We start from the raw sequence: 14,946 nt of genomic DNA, 5'->3' as shown, positions 1-14,946 counted from the left end.
ATATATTTTTATATATATATATATTTTTTGGGGGGTCTGGTCATGGGGCCTGAACTCTGGGCCTGGGTGCTGTCCCTCAGCTCTTCAGCTCAAGGCTAGCGCTCTACCACTTGAGCCACAGTGCCACTTCTGGCTTTTTTCTTTTTGCTTATGTGGTGCTGAGGAATAGAACCCAGGGCCTCAGGCATGCAAGGCCAGCACTCTACCACTGAGCCACCTTCCCAGCCCCTAAATGATTAATTTTAATATGGTACCTTTTACTTTATGCTTTCTGGCTTTTTTAACTTTTTTTTTTTTTTTTGTCGGTCGTGGGCTTGAACTTAGGGCCTGGGCGCTGTCCCTCAGCTCTTCAGCTCAAAACTAGCGCTCTACCACTTGAGCCACAGTGTCACTTCTGCTTTTCTGAGTGGTTTATTTGAGATAAGAGACTCATTGAATTTCCTGTCCAGGTTAATTTTGAACAGCGATCCTCATATCTCATCCTCCTGAGTAGCTAGGATTACAGGCGTGAGTCACCAATGCCCAGCTTTTTTATTATTATTATTATTATTCTTAAAAGTATCTTCCTCACAAGAAAACTGTATTAACATCCATTGATACTTTTTCTGAAGTTATGGAGTGTGAACATTCACATTTAGGCTTATAGGCATTCCAGAATTTGTTAGTCTTACTTTATCAGTCTTAGTCTTCATTTATTTGTTTTTTTTTTCTGGGGGGTCCGTCATGGGGTCTGAACTCGGCCTTGGCGCCGTCCCTCAGCTCTTCAACTCAAGGCTAGCGCTCTACCACTTGAGCCACAGGGCCACTTCCAGCTTTTTTATGTGGTGCTGAGGAATCGAACCCAGGGCCTCAGGCATGCAAGACAAGCACTTTACCACTGAGTCAACTTCCTAGCCCTTAATTTATTTCTATTAGATGGCTAAGGACCAGTTCTGTCACCATTAATGAATAGTTAATTCTTCTCCATATAGATTTATATGTCTTTGCCCCCAACGTTCTGGGAGCTTCAAGCATATACTACCATGCCAAGCCAGTATAACTTCTTTAACTTTTATGGTATTTTCCATTAATAAAACATTTCTTAATTATTATATACTATTAGATTAACATGAATCTAATTTTTTAGGCTTAAAAAACATGCTCAAGTTGGGCACCAGTTTCATTCCTGTGACTCATGACTTAATCCTAACTTCTCAGAAGTCAGGAACTTGGAAGGTTGAGGTTTGAAACCATCTGGCCAGCAGAGTCCATAGGATTCCATCTAGCAATAAGCAAAAAGCTGGGCTGGATGTATGACTCAAGTAGCAGAGCACCAGCTGTGAGCAAGTTTGAGACTGAAGCCCACAATTCAAGCCCTGAAACTGCTTTCCCACCTCCAAAAAAAATTGATATATGTAATAACACATTGATCTGATACATTTGTAAATGGTATTGTTATATTTTGTTGAAACTGTCTACCAATAAATGTATGTATGTTTATTCTTTTCTAACTCTTAGAAGTTACTTTAATTTCATCTAAATTCTACAGACAGAATTTAATAATAAATGTATTGCAGTTATTACATGTTATTTGCTGTTGCTAAGAATGAGATTTAAAATATAGCGGCTAACATTTATTGAGCACTTATTGTATGCCAGGTACATATTTTTATTATTTCATTAAATCTGTTTTGTTTTTTGCCAGTCCTGGGGCTTGAACTCTGGGCTTGGCACTGTCCCTGAGCCTCTCTGTACTCAAGGCTGACATTCTACCACTTGACCAAAGCACTATTTCTAGCTTTTCTGTTTATGTGGTACTGAGGAATAGAACCCAGGGCCTTCATGCATGCTAGGCAAGCACTCTACCACTAAGCCCACATTCCCAGCCCTAATCTGTCAATTCTATATCTCATTTGCACAAGAGAAACCAGTGAATAATTTGCCAAATGCCACATAGCAAGCATCAGAAATCTGAATTCTACAGTCTGTCTCTAAGATCAATGCCTTCGGTGAATACTCTAACTAGATCACTTTGTGTACTTTAAAGTATAAAAATCAAAACTATGTCACTATGAAATAGCGTTTGGGGGAAGAAAACATCAAAAATGGGAGTTCATAACTATAACGTGCTCAACTTTCTAAATGGTCCATACCTTCCCATCAAGAATAGTCTCCCATGTTGCTCTTTTCTTGCTTATTGGACATTCTTCCATTTCCTGCATGGCTACTTCATATTCCCCATCTAAAAGCTGTAAGCGCCTGTTAGACAAACATATACACTTTAACCTGAGTATTACTGCAAGCACACAAATTCTACATCTTTAGATTTATACTAGAAATCATTCATTAAATTTATAAACTAGCTTTTATAAATTGAAGATGTACTTACAGTCCAGTATTGACAAAAAACAATTTTAGTTTTGTGCACTAATCATTACCTAACTGGAGAATTTTTTTTTTTTTGGGTCCAGTCGTGGGGCCTGAACTCTGGGCCTGAGCACTGTCCATCAGCTCTTCTGCTCAAGGCTAGCGCTCTACCACTTGAGCCACAGCGCCACTTCCGGCTTCTTTTTTTACTTATGTGGTGCTGAGGAATCGAACCCAGGGCCTCATGCATGCAAGACAAGCGCTCTACCACTAAGCCACCTTCCCAGCCCCCTAACTAGAGAATTTTTAATTACTGTAGCTGCTAAGATACAACTTTAAACATTTGAAATACTATATTACTAACATCTGAAAAGCTGGTGAATTTTAATCATTAAAACAAAAGCATGTATGCAAGATTTATAGTCTTAAAAATAGGATCATGGAGTCAGGTTATAAAGTCTAGCGGGACAGTGCTTGCCTGGCATGTGCAAAGCCCTAGATTTGACACTCAGGCACTGCCCTCCCCTTGAAAAGGATAACCGTATTGTGACAGCTGCCTTAAGAAACCACTAAAAAAGGTGTAATTTTTCACTATAAATGTTTGACCTGGAATTCCTTATTCTTATATGTGCCCAGTAAACTATAGTGATTAGAATAGGCAAACCTAACTATAGGAACCCAAGGCCACCTGGCACATATAGATGCTCAATAAATACTTCAAGGACAAATAAGTAAAATATTGATTGAATCAAATAATTAAATTTTATTCACATTATATTTTGTGTATGTGTAAATGCATGTGTGTATATCAAATCATCAAGTAAATATGTGAATCACTGATTAAATTCTATTTACAGTATATACAGTATTGTGTGCGTGAGATCTTTTTTTTTGGCTGGTTGTAGGGCTTGGACTTTGGGCCTGGGTGCTGTCCCAGAACTTCTTTGTGCTCAAGGCCAGTGCTCAACCATGTGAACCTCAGCAACACTTCAGGTTTTTGAGTGGTCAGAGTGGTTAATTGGAGATAAGAGTCTCACAGGGACTTGTCTGCCTGGGCTGACTTCGAACCACAAACCATGATGTTCAGATCTCTGCCTCCTGAGTAACTAAGGATTATAGGCATGAGCCACCAGCACCCAGCATGTATGTTTTATCTGTATCTTTAAAACTACTTACCAGTACTACTATAACCAGCATGCTTTTACCATGCTACAACAACTGTACAACCTGTCTTAAGAGAAATGCTATTGGATTACAATAACTAGTTATTATTGAGAGCTTACTGAGTGCCAGGCAATGTACTACATGAGGGCTGGGAAGGTAGCTCAGTGGTAGAGTGCTTGCCTTGCATGCATGAGGCCCTGGGTTCGATTCCTCAGCACCACAGAAGCAGAAAAGGCTGGAAGTGTTGCTGTGGCTCAAGTGGTAGAGCGCTACCCTTGAGCTAAAGAGCTGAGGGACAATGCCCAGACCCAAAGTTCAGGCCCTACGACCAACCAAAAAAAAAAAAGACTACATGGCACATTTCATCTTCCCCACAATTTGATGATCAAGGTACTACTAGCTCCATTTTCAGAAGAAATTGGAAGCACAAAAACACTAAATAACTTGCCTTAAGATACACAGTACCGGGCTGGGGAGGTGGCTCAGTGGTAGAGTGCTTGCCTTGCATGATGAGGCCCTGGATTTGATTCGTCAGCACCACATGAACAAAAAAAGAAAAAAGCTGGAAGTGGTGCTGTGGCTCAAGTGGTAGAGCACTAGCCTTGAACTGAAGAGCTGAGGGATAGTGCCCAGGCCCAGAGTCAGGCCCCACAACTGACCAAAAAAAAAAAAAAAAGATACACAGTACCTGGCCAGATACAGCCAAGTAAGTAAGTCCAGACAGTCTGCCAGTAAATTCTTATTCATAACACCCAATTATTTTGACCTTAAAGTAGTTTTATAATTTCTCTATAATACTTGAATTTAGTCTATTTAACAGTACAACAGAAATGTTGTCCAACTTTCTATTCTGAAAGGCTAACTTGTCCATTTGAATAGTAACTTAATATTCTTAGTGGTAAAAAGGCGCTTCCCCCATAAATATATAATGCACTATGTACATGGCTACCTAATATTCTATTTGGTTATAAATTTGATATCTACAATCCAATTCAATCTCCTACCTGTAATGTCTGAGGAGGCCTTTTCCCCCCACAGCCTCATAAACAGTGCCTTATCAAGAGTTTTTTGATCTGTCAATCTGATAAGTGAAAAAAATGACATCTCAGTGTACTTTTAAATCAGATGTCTTATCTCTGTAATGGTTTCAGAGTCACATAAATCATTTTTTAAAAATTTTTTTTGTTATCCTTTCTTTACCCTGTTTCACTTTGATCTTTTTAAATTACACAATCCCGTCACTCTTCCTTATAATTTTAAAAAAAAAAACAGGAAAGATGCCGGGCACCGGTGTCTCACACCTTTATTCCTAGCTACTCAGGAGGCTGAGATCTGAGGATCAGCCAGCCCAGGCAGGAAAGACCGTGAGACTCTTATCTCCAATAAACCACCAGAAAAACCAGAATTGGCGCTGTGGCTCAAGTGGGAGAGCGCTAGCTAGCCTTGAGCTGAAGAGCTCAGGACAGCACCCAGGCCAAGTTCAAGACCCAGGACCAACCAAGAAAAAGAGAGAGAGAGAGAGAGAGAGAGAGAAGAGAGAGAGAGAGAGAGAGAGAGAGAACAAGGCCAAGTTTACACCCCAGTAACAGCACCAAAAAAAAAAAAAAAAAAAAAAAAAGCCAAGATGGCTTTTTTTTTAAACAAACATGGAAACATGGAGAAATAATGGAAAACTAGCACTTTGTAACTGCCAAAGGCACAATTCATTCAAAGCAAGAATCATCAATGACTGCTTTAACTTGGATGGAAGGGTACTTGAAATAAAAAGATATTCATGCAGGGTTCATGTATTACCATAAGATTATATGTTAACTAACAAAAAGGGAAAAAGTACTGTCACATTAGAGAAATATGATGAACACCCCCCTTGAATCAGGTAACCAAACTTACTATTTTTGTTGGTGATGTAATATGCAAGGAACCTACCAACAACCAATATCGAATTAAGAGCTCTGCAAACAATATTTAACCTGAATCTAATCATGAGGAAATAATCACAAGAACCAGTCTGCAAAAACTTTTACTTAAAATGAGTCAGGAAGATTGGTTGAGACCAGAGCTGGATTGCAACTTATACAAAAGATTAAGACCTTGTCAAAAACAAAAGGCTGAGTGACTGCTCCAAGCTGAAGAAGACAGAAAAATGACAACTAGCTACAGAATGGATTGGAGAAAAACAAACTATACAGGACATTATTGATCAAAGCTCAGTGGTAGACTGATTGCCTAACATGTGCAAGGCCCCGGGATTAATATCTAGCAGTATAAAAAAAATTACTGTGATCTTTGGGGGAGATAATATATTTGTTGTATATTAATTTATCTAAATGTGATTGGGAAGAAAAATATTCTTATTCATTGGACATACATGCTGAAATGTAAGTGATGAGGAATAAAACAAACTTCATATAGTTCAGCACAAAAAACAAGATAAAATTTGAACACATGAAATCTAGATGAGTGTTATGTCAGTGTTTAACAAATATACTATTTTTTTTTTTTTGGTTGGTCATGGGGCCTGAACTCTGGACCTGAGTATTGTCCCTTAGCTCTTCAGCTCAAAGCTAGCACTCTACAACTTGAGCCACAGTGCCACTTCTGGCTTTTTCTGCTTTTGTGGTGCTGAGGAATCCAACCCAGGGCCTCATGAATGAAAAGCAAGCACTCTACCACAGAGCCACCTTCCCAGTACTGGAATTTCATAACATTTAAAAAATGAAACATAAGCCAGGCTCTGGTGGCTCATGCCTGTAATCCTAGCAACTCAGGAGGCTGAGATTTGAGGATCATGGTTCAAAGCCAGCCTGTGTAGGAAAGGCCATGAATTCTTCAATTAACAACCAAGAAAACCAAAAGTGGCACTGTGGTTCAAAGTGGTATAACACTAGCTTTGAGCGAAAAAGCTCAGGGACAGTGCCCACTCAGGATCTGAGTTCAAGAACCCCCCCAAAAATTACAAACTTTTTGGCATTTTCTTTTTCATTTAAATAAAAACAGCCATTATCTCCTACATGGAACATTTACATACACACATACATATACTATCATAGGCAGCAATATGGTATACTATCTGCTTTCACATACATACATATATATAATTTTGGGGGACTGGGAATGTGGCTTGGTAGAGTACTTGCCTAGCATGTATGAAGCCCTGGGTTCAATTCCTTAGTACCACATAACACTGAAAAGGCTGGAAGTGGCGCTGTGGCTCAAGTGGTAGAGTGCTAGCCTTGAGCACAGAGAAGCTCAAGGACAGTGCCAGGCCCGAGTTCAAGCTCCAGGACAAACAAAAATAATATAAATAAAATAACTTTGTGGGGGCTAGTCCAGGGGCTTGAACTCAGGTCCTGGGCTGTCTCTAAGCATCTTTGTGCTTATGGCTAGTACATTACCACTTGAGCCATAGCACCACTTTCAGCTTTTCCTAAGTAGTTTATTGTAGATAAGAGTCTCATGGCCGGGCGCTGGTGGCTCACGCCTGTAATCCTAGCTACTCAGGAGGCTGAGATCTGAGGATCGCGGTTCAAAGCCAGCCCAGGCAGGAGAGACTGTGAGACTCCTATCTCCAATAAACCACCACAAAACCGGAAGTGGTGCTGTAGCTCAAGTGGTAGAGTGCTCGCCTTGAGCTGAAGAGCTGAGGGACAGGGCCCAGGCCCAGAGTTCAAGCCCCACGACCGACCAAAAAAAAAAGAAAGAGTCTCATGAACTTTCCTGCCTGGGCTGCCTTTGAACCATAATCCTCCGATCTCAGCATCCTGAGTAGCTAGGATTACAGGAGTAAGCCACCCGCACTAGGCAGAGTATTTAACAGTGCCAGTGAAACTCAATATATCTCTATATTCTTCCTCATACATATGACCACTGTTTTCTAGTAATTTATGTTCCTATTGTTTCCTACTTAATGCTTTGATGTACATTGTTTTTTTACATTAAAAGCACACTATGTTGGTTCCTATTATTACTAACATCAAGTGACAGTACATGGTATATTCTAAGAAAATATGAGCAATGGAATACATGTTATTACTCTAATCATCTCTGCTTTCTTATGAGTATACTTTTCTTTGCCATACGGCTAACATGTAGTTATATTTTTGATGTGTGGTCCTGAACTTGCCTCGCACTTGCTAGGCAGGCGTTCTACCACTGAGCAATAACCCTCAGTCCTTGAAAACTACATTTCTAAAATGGAACAAACACCCCAGTTATTCTTCTTCACTCTTTCTTGCATGTGCTTGACTGCCACTAAACTGTGTTAACTACCAGCAATCTTAGCAATGTAAGAAATCATGGCATGTTAGAGGTTTCATTTTCAAACACTGTTTAAAAAAAAGAAAGAATGCTTTACTTGTTGCCTAGATTTTCCTTTACTAGGGGCAAGGTGTGTCATTCTGAAACAGGTACTATGAAGATGACGGATGGTCCTGGTATTCCCTGACACTCCATGCCAAAAGCACGTACAATGTTCTCCCTTAACTTTAGTAAATATATGTCTCTATGCCAGGCACTGGTGGCTCATGCCTGTAATCCTAGCTACTCAGGAGGCTGAGATCTGAGGATCATGGTTCAAAGCCAGTCCAGGCAGTAAAGTCCATGAAACTCATATCTCCAATAAACCACCAGAAAACCAGCATTGGCGTTGTGGATCAGGTGGTAGAGCGCTCACCTTGAGCTGAAGAGCTGAGGGACAACACCCAGAGTTCAAGACCCATGACCGACAAAAAAGAAAGTCGGGCTGGGAAGGTGGCTCAGTGGTAGAGCGTTTGCCTTGCATGCCAGAGGCCCTGGGTTCGATTCCTCAGCACCACATAAGCAAAAAGAAAAAAAGCCCGAAGTGGCGCTGTGGCTCAAGTGGTAGAGTGCTAGCCTTGAACTGAAGAGCTGAGGGACAGCACCAAGGCCCAGAGTTCAGGCCCCACGACCGGACCCCAAAAAAAAAAAAGTCTCTAACATTTACCTATGACCTATTTAATATGCAAATATTAGCCCCTCCAAATGGTTTTCAAAAATACTATCCATTCCCTGTATTACTTTACAGCAAGAACCATTCACTGTTAAGTATGTTTCTACAGAGGAGTTAGTATTGTTAAGTGTTAAGTTGCAACAAGACAGGGACTTTTTGTTTTCTCACTATCTACACCAGTGAATGGCAGAGAGCAGCAGGAAAATATCTACCAAGCAGTTTTATTTTTGGTTTTGGGTTGGTTTTTTTGTCGGTTATGGGGCTTGAACTCTGGGCCTGTGTGCTGTCCTTTAGCTCTTTAGCTCAGAGAGTGCTCTACCACTTTGAGCCACAGTATCACTTCCAGTTTCAGGTGGTTAATTGGAGATGAGAGTCTCAGGGATTTTCCTGCCAGGGCTGGCTTTGAACTACAATCCTCAGACCTCAGCCTCTTCAGTAACTAGGGTTACAGGTGTGAGCCACCAACACCTGGCTCTACCAAATAATTTTAACTCAGTCATTCCAAGACTTGTCTGTGCTTATTATTCTGTATGTTAAAAATTCATCATAAGGCTGGGATGTAGCTCAGTGGCAAAGTGCTTGCCTAGCAAGTGCAACGTCCTGGGTTCGATCCCCAGTACCAAAAAAGAAAAGACAAAAAAAAAAAAAAATTCATCATAAGCAAACTTGTTTTCTATTCCTAAGAATGAAGAGAAGCAAGGGAAAGAAACAGCATCAACATTATACTGTGTTTCAAAACTAACATTTCTAGAACATTATAGAACCCTTACTAGCCCATTATTACCTGTTTTTATCAAATACTGTCATTTGTGCAACAAATGTCTTTTCCCCATCTTCACGATTTCGTTTTCTTCTGGCTGGAAGTTCTTCATTGACATCTGAATTCAATGAACAGAGTTCTCATAAATCAAATATTGAAATAAAAAATTGTCTTTATAATACATGTCTTAACATTTTGTATGCTACCTTAAACAAAATCAAAATTACAATAAAGCTGCAATATAATATTCAGACCACATGTAGTCCAATTTTGCATTCAAAAAAGTTTTCATTCAAATTTTGTGCTAGTATTAAGGCTTAAACTCAGGACCTGGTTGCTGTCTTTGAGCTTTTTTGCTCAAGTCTAGCATTCTACTTAAGCCACAGCTCTACTTTCAACATTTTGGTGTTTTATTGGGGATAAGCATCTCAGATATTCCTTCTACTGTCTGGATGAACACCAAGATCCTCAGATTTCACTCAGCCTCCTGAGTGGCTAGACTTACAGGTATAAGCCACGAATGCCAGGCTAATTTTGTTTATCACATATGCGTACCTTTTATTTTTCTTTATTGTGAAAATACCATACAGAGGGATTACAATTACATGGGCAAAGTAATAAGTGCATTTGTTATCAAGCATTGTAGCCTCCTCCTTTGTTTCCCTTTCTCATCTCTTCCCATCTCCCTGGCTTCCCCCCCCTCCCCCTGCCTTTACCCTTCCCCCTTTCATGTATATCTTTTATATGTGTATCTTTTAACATGTTATGTTAACATGCAGGTTACACTTAAATTCAAATCTTGCTTTAACTCTGGGTACTTGATTACAGGAATAGACCAACAAACAAGGTCTTACTTTTTGACATTCACAGATACTAACTCCATACCTTTGCAAATTCTAATCTGTTTGGAATGACCTTTGTTAAATTCCTGAATCACTCAAGATGTCTTTTCAAGAACTTTCAAAAGACACTTCAAGACTCAAATATAATTTCTTCAGAGGTGCTTCTCAAGTGAACTTCCCATACTCGTCATTCTCCCTCCTCTGGTTTTGTTTTGTGCTTGCCAAGGAAGTGCTCTTCCACTGAGCTAAAACCCAAGCTCCTCCTGCCCCGCCTCCCTTCCAGTTTGAGAGCATTTAGAAAATGGTACAGGCTGTTTCCATCATCTTTATATTCTCAGCAATTGTTAGCTGAATGATTATCTTAAGATGAATTCAAAATTTTTGGAAGAAAAACAAGATACAAGTATCAAGATATGAGTAACCGTAATAAATTATTCACGGTCAAGCTGGGCATGGTGGTATACCCATCAGCCCCAGCACTAGAGATGCTGTGACAAGAGGATTAGTTGAGGCCAGAAGTTTGAGACCAGCCTGGACACCTCAAAACAAAAATCTCTGATCTGAGAGGTAAGTGTGCAAGTATTTATCAAACAATTCTTGAGATTGGAAATTTCTCATTACAAAATGTTGGAAACTGTATTCCCAGCACTCAGGCGATTAAGGCGGGAAGATCACTTAAGGACAGAGTTCAAAGCTAGTCCAAGTAACATAATGATATTCCAATCTATTCTTTAAAACAGAAATTGGCACCAGTGGCTTACGCTGTTATCCAGATACTAAGAAGGCTGTGATCTAAGTGAGGATGGAGATTCAAAGCCAATCTGGGCAATCAAATCTGAAAGACTCTTATCTCCAATTAACCAACAAAAAGCTGGAAGTGATATAGTTTAAGTGGTAGAGCACTAGCCTTGAGCAAAAAAGGGAAGAAGGAATGTGTGGCTGAGTGTCACAAAAGGGAAAATATGAATGCGTTTTTATATAGAAATTCTTTTTTTTTTTAATGAGGGTTGACATGAAACTAGGTTTGAACACAGGGCATCATACCTATATGGTGCTCTATCACTTAAGCCATACTTTCAAGTCCTCCAAAATTAAAATACCAGTCAGTACTAGCATTTATCTAGAATAACTGGAAGATTAAAATTCCAAAAGTAATAAAATACATTTATTTAACTTTGGAGAAGACATAACGAATGTCAAAATAACTCAAAAATAAATGTTTTTCAATCATTTTCATTGACCACTTTAATCTCAAATGATAAAATCTATTAAATTAGTGAAATAAAAATTACCAATATTCTCATTGGTTTCTCCATTAATCATTCCATTAAATTCTCTTCTTCCTGGACGAGTCACTCTAAATAGTAATGAGTAAGACTTCACCATATGGCTGTTACTAGGTTCAAATTCATTACTGGAAACTGCAAGGGACGGAAAATTTCCAGGTTTTGTTTGATTGAGGTCGGGATTCAAAGGCACCTGCTTTTTACCTGTGGGAACTTGCCTTATTGGACAACTTACATCCTGCAAAGGTAAAGATTTTTAAATTACATTTATACATAAACAATGGTTAAGAGTTGCAATAAAACTTCTCATCACAACTATAAGAAACATGGTGCCCAATGGTAGGTAAAAATAGTAATTCTGAAAGTTTGAAGTAAAAATGAAAATGGAACCACACACGAAATATTAACGCAACTGAAGATTTCTACAATATAAGGAAAATGATGAAATCCAAAATTTAGCTGATAGTCATCTGGATGTTTTGAATTAGAAACAAAGAATAGGGATTGGTGACAGAGATCACTGGTAAAGCACCAGCATAGCCTACAGGAGGCCCTGGGTTCATTATCTAGAATACCCAAATTAAAAAAAAAAAAACCATGGATTCAGAAATCCATGCTTAAAATTTTAAAACTCTGATAACACGAACATTTTTCTCAATGTTCTATTTTAACCTAATAATAAGACAATTAGAAATAGAAAAACAGTTGGGTATCATAAGCTCCAGGTAATACTAATAGTAAATTCATGTATTTATTTGTTTGTTCAGCAAGTTCTGGGTTTGAACTCAAGGCCTAAGCACTGAATACTTGTACTTGAACTTTTTTTGTTTTTTTTTTTTTTTGGGGGGGGGGGTGGTCCGGTCATGGGGCCTGAACTCTGGGCTTGGGCGCTGTCCCTCAGCTCTTCAGCTCAAGGCTAGCACTCTACCACTTGAGCCACAGCACCACTTCCGGTTTTTTTTTTTCCTGCTTATGTGGTGCTGAGGAATCGAACCCAGGGCCTCAAGCATGCAAGGCAAGCGCTCTACCACTGAGCCACCTTCCCGGCCCAGGAACTTTTTTTTCCTTAAAGCTAGCAACCTACCAGCTGAACCAAGCTCCATTTCCAACCAGTCTGTGTGTACATGTTTGTGTGTGTGGTGTTGGTTATCAGGCTCAAACTCATGGCCTGGGTGCTATCCCTGAGATTTTCTGCTCACGTCTACCACTTTACCACTTTGAGCCACAGCTCCACTTCGTTTTTGTTTTATTATTATTTTGTCAGTTATAGGGCCTGAACTCTGAGCCTGGGCACTGACCCTGAGCTCTTCAGCTCAAGGCAAGTGCTCTACCACCTTCCCGGCCACCACTTCTAGTTTTTTGTTTGTTTTTTTTAATCGGTCATAGGTCTTGAACTCTGGGACTGGGTGATGTCCCTCAGCTCTTCAGCTCAAGGCCAGGCTCTACTACTTGAGCCACAGCACCACTTACGGTTTCCTGTTGGTTAATTGGAAATAAGAATCTCAGACTTTCCTGCCCGGGCTGGCTTTAAACCATGATCCTCAGATCTCAGCCTCCTGAGTAGCTAGGATTACAGGCGTGAGCCACTGGCGCCCGACTCCCCACTTCTAGTTTTTAGATGGTTAAATTGGAGTTAAGTCTCTTCCTGCCTGGGCTCGCTTTGAACCCTGATGCTCAGTTATCATCTAGGATTACAGGTGTGAGCCACTGTTGAACAGCAAATATATATATATATATATATATTTTAATCAGTCGGGGGTCTTAAACTCTGGGCTTGGGTGCTGTCCTTGCGCTCTTCAGCTCAAGGTGAGTGCTCTACCACTTGAGCCACAGTGCCATTTCCAGTTTTTGAGTAGTTTATTGGAGATAAAAGAGTCTCACCAACTTTCCTGCCTGAGCTGGCTTTGAACTGTGATCCTCAGATCTCACCCTCCTGAATAGCTAGGATTACAGGCGTGAGCCACCAGTGCCCAGCACAAATATATTCTTTAAGAGAAATGATACTCTAACCATTTGGTAAATCACCTTTATAATAATAAAAAATGTAAAAAAAAAAAATTTAAAGAATACTGATCAACTTGAGGAACTTTTTTTGTGTGCCTGTCCTGGGTCTTGAACTCTGGGCCTGGGCACTGTTCCTAAGCTCCATTTGCTCAAAGCTAGCACTCTAACACTTGAGCCACACCCACCACTTCCAGCTTTTTCTATGATTAACTCGATTTAAGACTCAGGAGGCCCTGCAGCTGGTGGCTCAAGCCTGTAATCCTAGCTACTCAGGAGGATGAGATCTGAGAATCAAGGTTCAAAGCCAGACTGGCCAGGAACATCCATGAGACTCTTATCTCCAATTAACCACCAGAAAACTAGAAGTGGTGCTGCGGCTCAAGTGGTAGAGTGCTAGCCTTGAGCTGAAGAGCTCAGGGACAGACAGAGCCCAGGCCAGAGTTCAAGACCCACAACTGGGAGGGAAAAAAAAAAGGGAGGGGAGAGTGAGGGTGGGGGGGGAGAGAGCTCAGAGCAGCTGAGAATGTAACTTAGTGGCAGAGTGCTTGCTTCCAACCAGGTATGAGGCCCTGGGTTCAATTCCTCAGTACCACATTAAAAATTTTTTCATTTAAAAAGTAAAAATAAATGAACATTATTTCTGTTTTTTGCCAGTCCTGGAGCTTGAACTTAGAGCCTGGGCACTGTCCCTGACCTTCTTTTGCTAAAGGCTAGCACTCTATAACCTGAGCCACAGTGCCACTTCTGGATTTTTCTGGTTATGTGGTACTGAGGAATCAAACCTAGGGCTTCATGCATGCTAGGCAAGCACTCTACCACTAAGCCACATTCCTAGTCTCACAAAACATTTTATATGGTTGCTTCTTTAAATTTTTCCAGTTAAGAAAACGTTTCACTTTAAAAGAGCCCAAGAATCTACCCTGAACTCACAATTCTCCTGCCTCTACCTCCTCAGTGTAATCAGGAACCATTTCACCTAGCTTTTGCAAATTTTTTTTTGGGGGGGGTCCGGTCGTGGGGCCTAACTCTGGGCCTGGACGCTGTCCCTCAGCTCTTCAGCTCAAGGCTAGCGCTCTACCACTTGAGCCACAGTGTCACTTCCAGCTTTTTGTTGTTGTTGTTTATGTGGTGCTGAGGAATCGAACCCAGGGCCTCATGCATGCAAGGCAAGCGCTCTACCACTGAGCCACCTTCCCAGCCCCTGCAATTTATTTTTTGTTGGTCGTAGGGCTTGAACTCAGGGCCTGGGTGCTGTCCCAGAGCTCTTTTCACTCAAGGCTAGCTCTCTACCACTTTGAGCCACAGCTTCGCTTCCGGTTTTCTACTGGTTAACTGGAAATGAGTCTCATGGACTTTTCTGCTCAAGCTGGCTTGAACTACAATCCTCAGATCTCAACCTCATGAGCAGCTAAGATTACAGGCTGGCAATTGGTTTTTTAAAAGTAAAAAAACAACCAGGCGAGCGCCAGTGGCTCATACCTGTAATCTTAGCTACTCAAGAGGCTGAGATCTGAGGATCTCAGATCAAAGCCAGCCAGCCAGCCAGCCAGGGCAAGAAAGACCATGAGACTCTGA

The 14,946-nt window shown here is 40.6% G+C and overlaps 1 protein-coding gene across 1 annotated transcript in view; it reads right to left on the bottom strand.

The window, feature by feature from the left end:
• Positions 1-14,946, bottom strand: part of Suz12 (SUZ12 polycomb repressive complex 2 subunit) — a 53,064-nt gene that overhangs the window by 17,553 nt on the left and 20,565 nt on the right. Inside the window, exons 7-9 of the mRNA XM_042691801.1 lie at positions 11,374-11,605; positions 9,264-9,357; positions 2,133-2,238 (exon numbers count right to left, since the gene is read on the bottom strand). Coding sequence (XP_042547735.1) covers positions 2,133-2,238; positions 9,264-9,357; positions 11,374-11,605 — 432 coding nt within the window. The remainder of the gene's footprint in view (positions 1-2,132; positions 2,239-9,263; positions 9,358-11,373; positions 11,606-14,946) is intronic.

The sequence above is a fragment of the Dipodomys spectabilis genome, unplaced genomic scaffold (genome assembly GCF_019054845.1).
Source record: "Dipodomys spectabilis isolate Male_0828 unplaced genomic scaffold, ASM1905484v1 ptg000004l, whole genome shotgun sequence".
In the NCBI taxonomy this organism is placed as follows: Eukaryota; Metazoa; Chordata; class Mammalia; order Rodentia; family Heteromyidae; genus Dipodomys; species Dipodomys spectabilis.
Note: the sequence above shows the minus strand (reverse complement) of the source record. Positions and strands in the feature narration are given on the sequence as shown.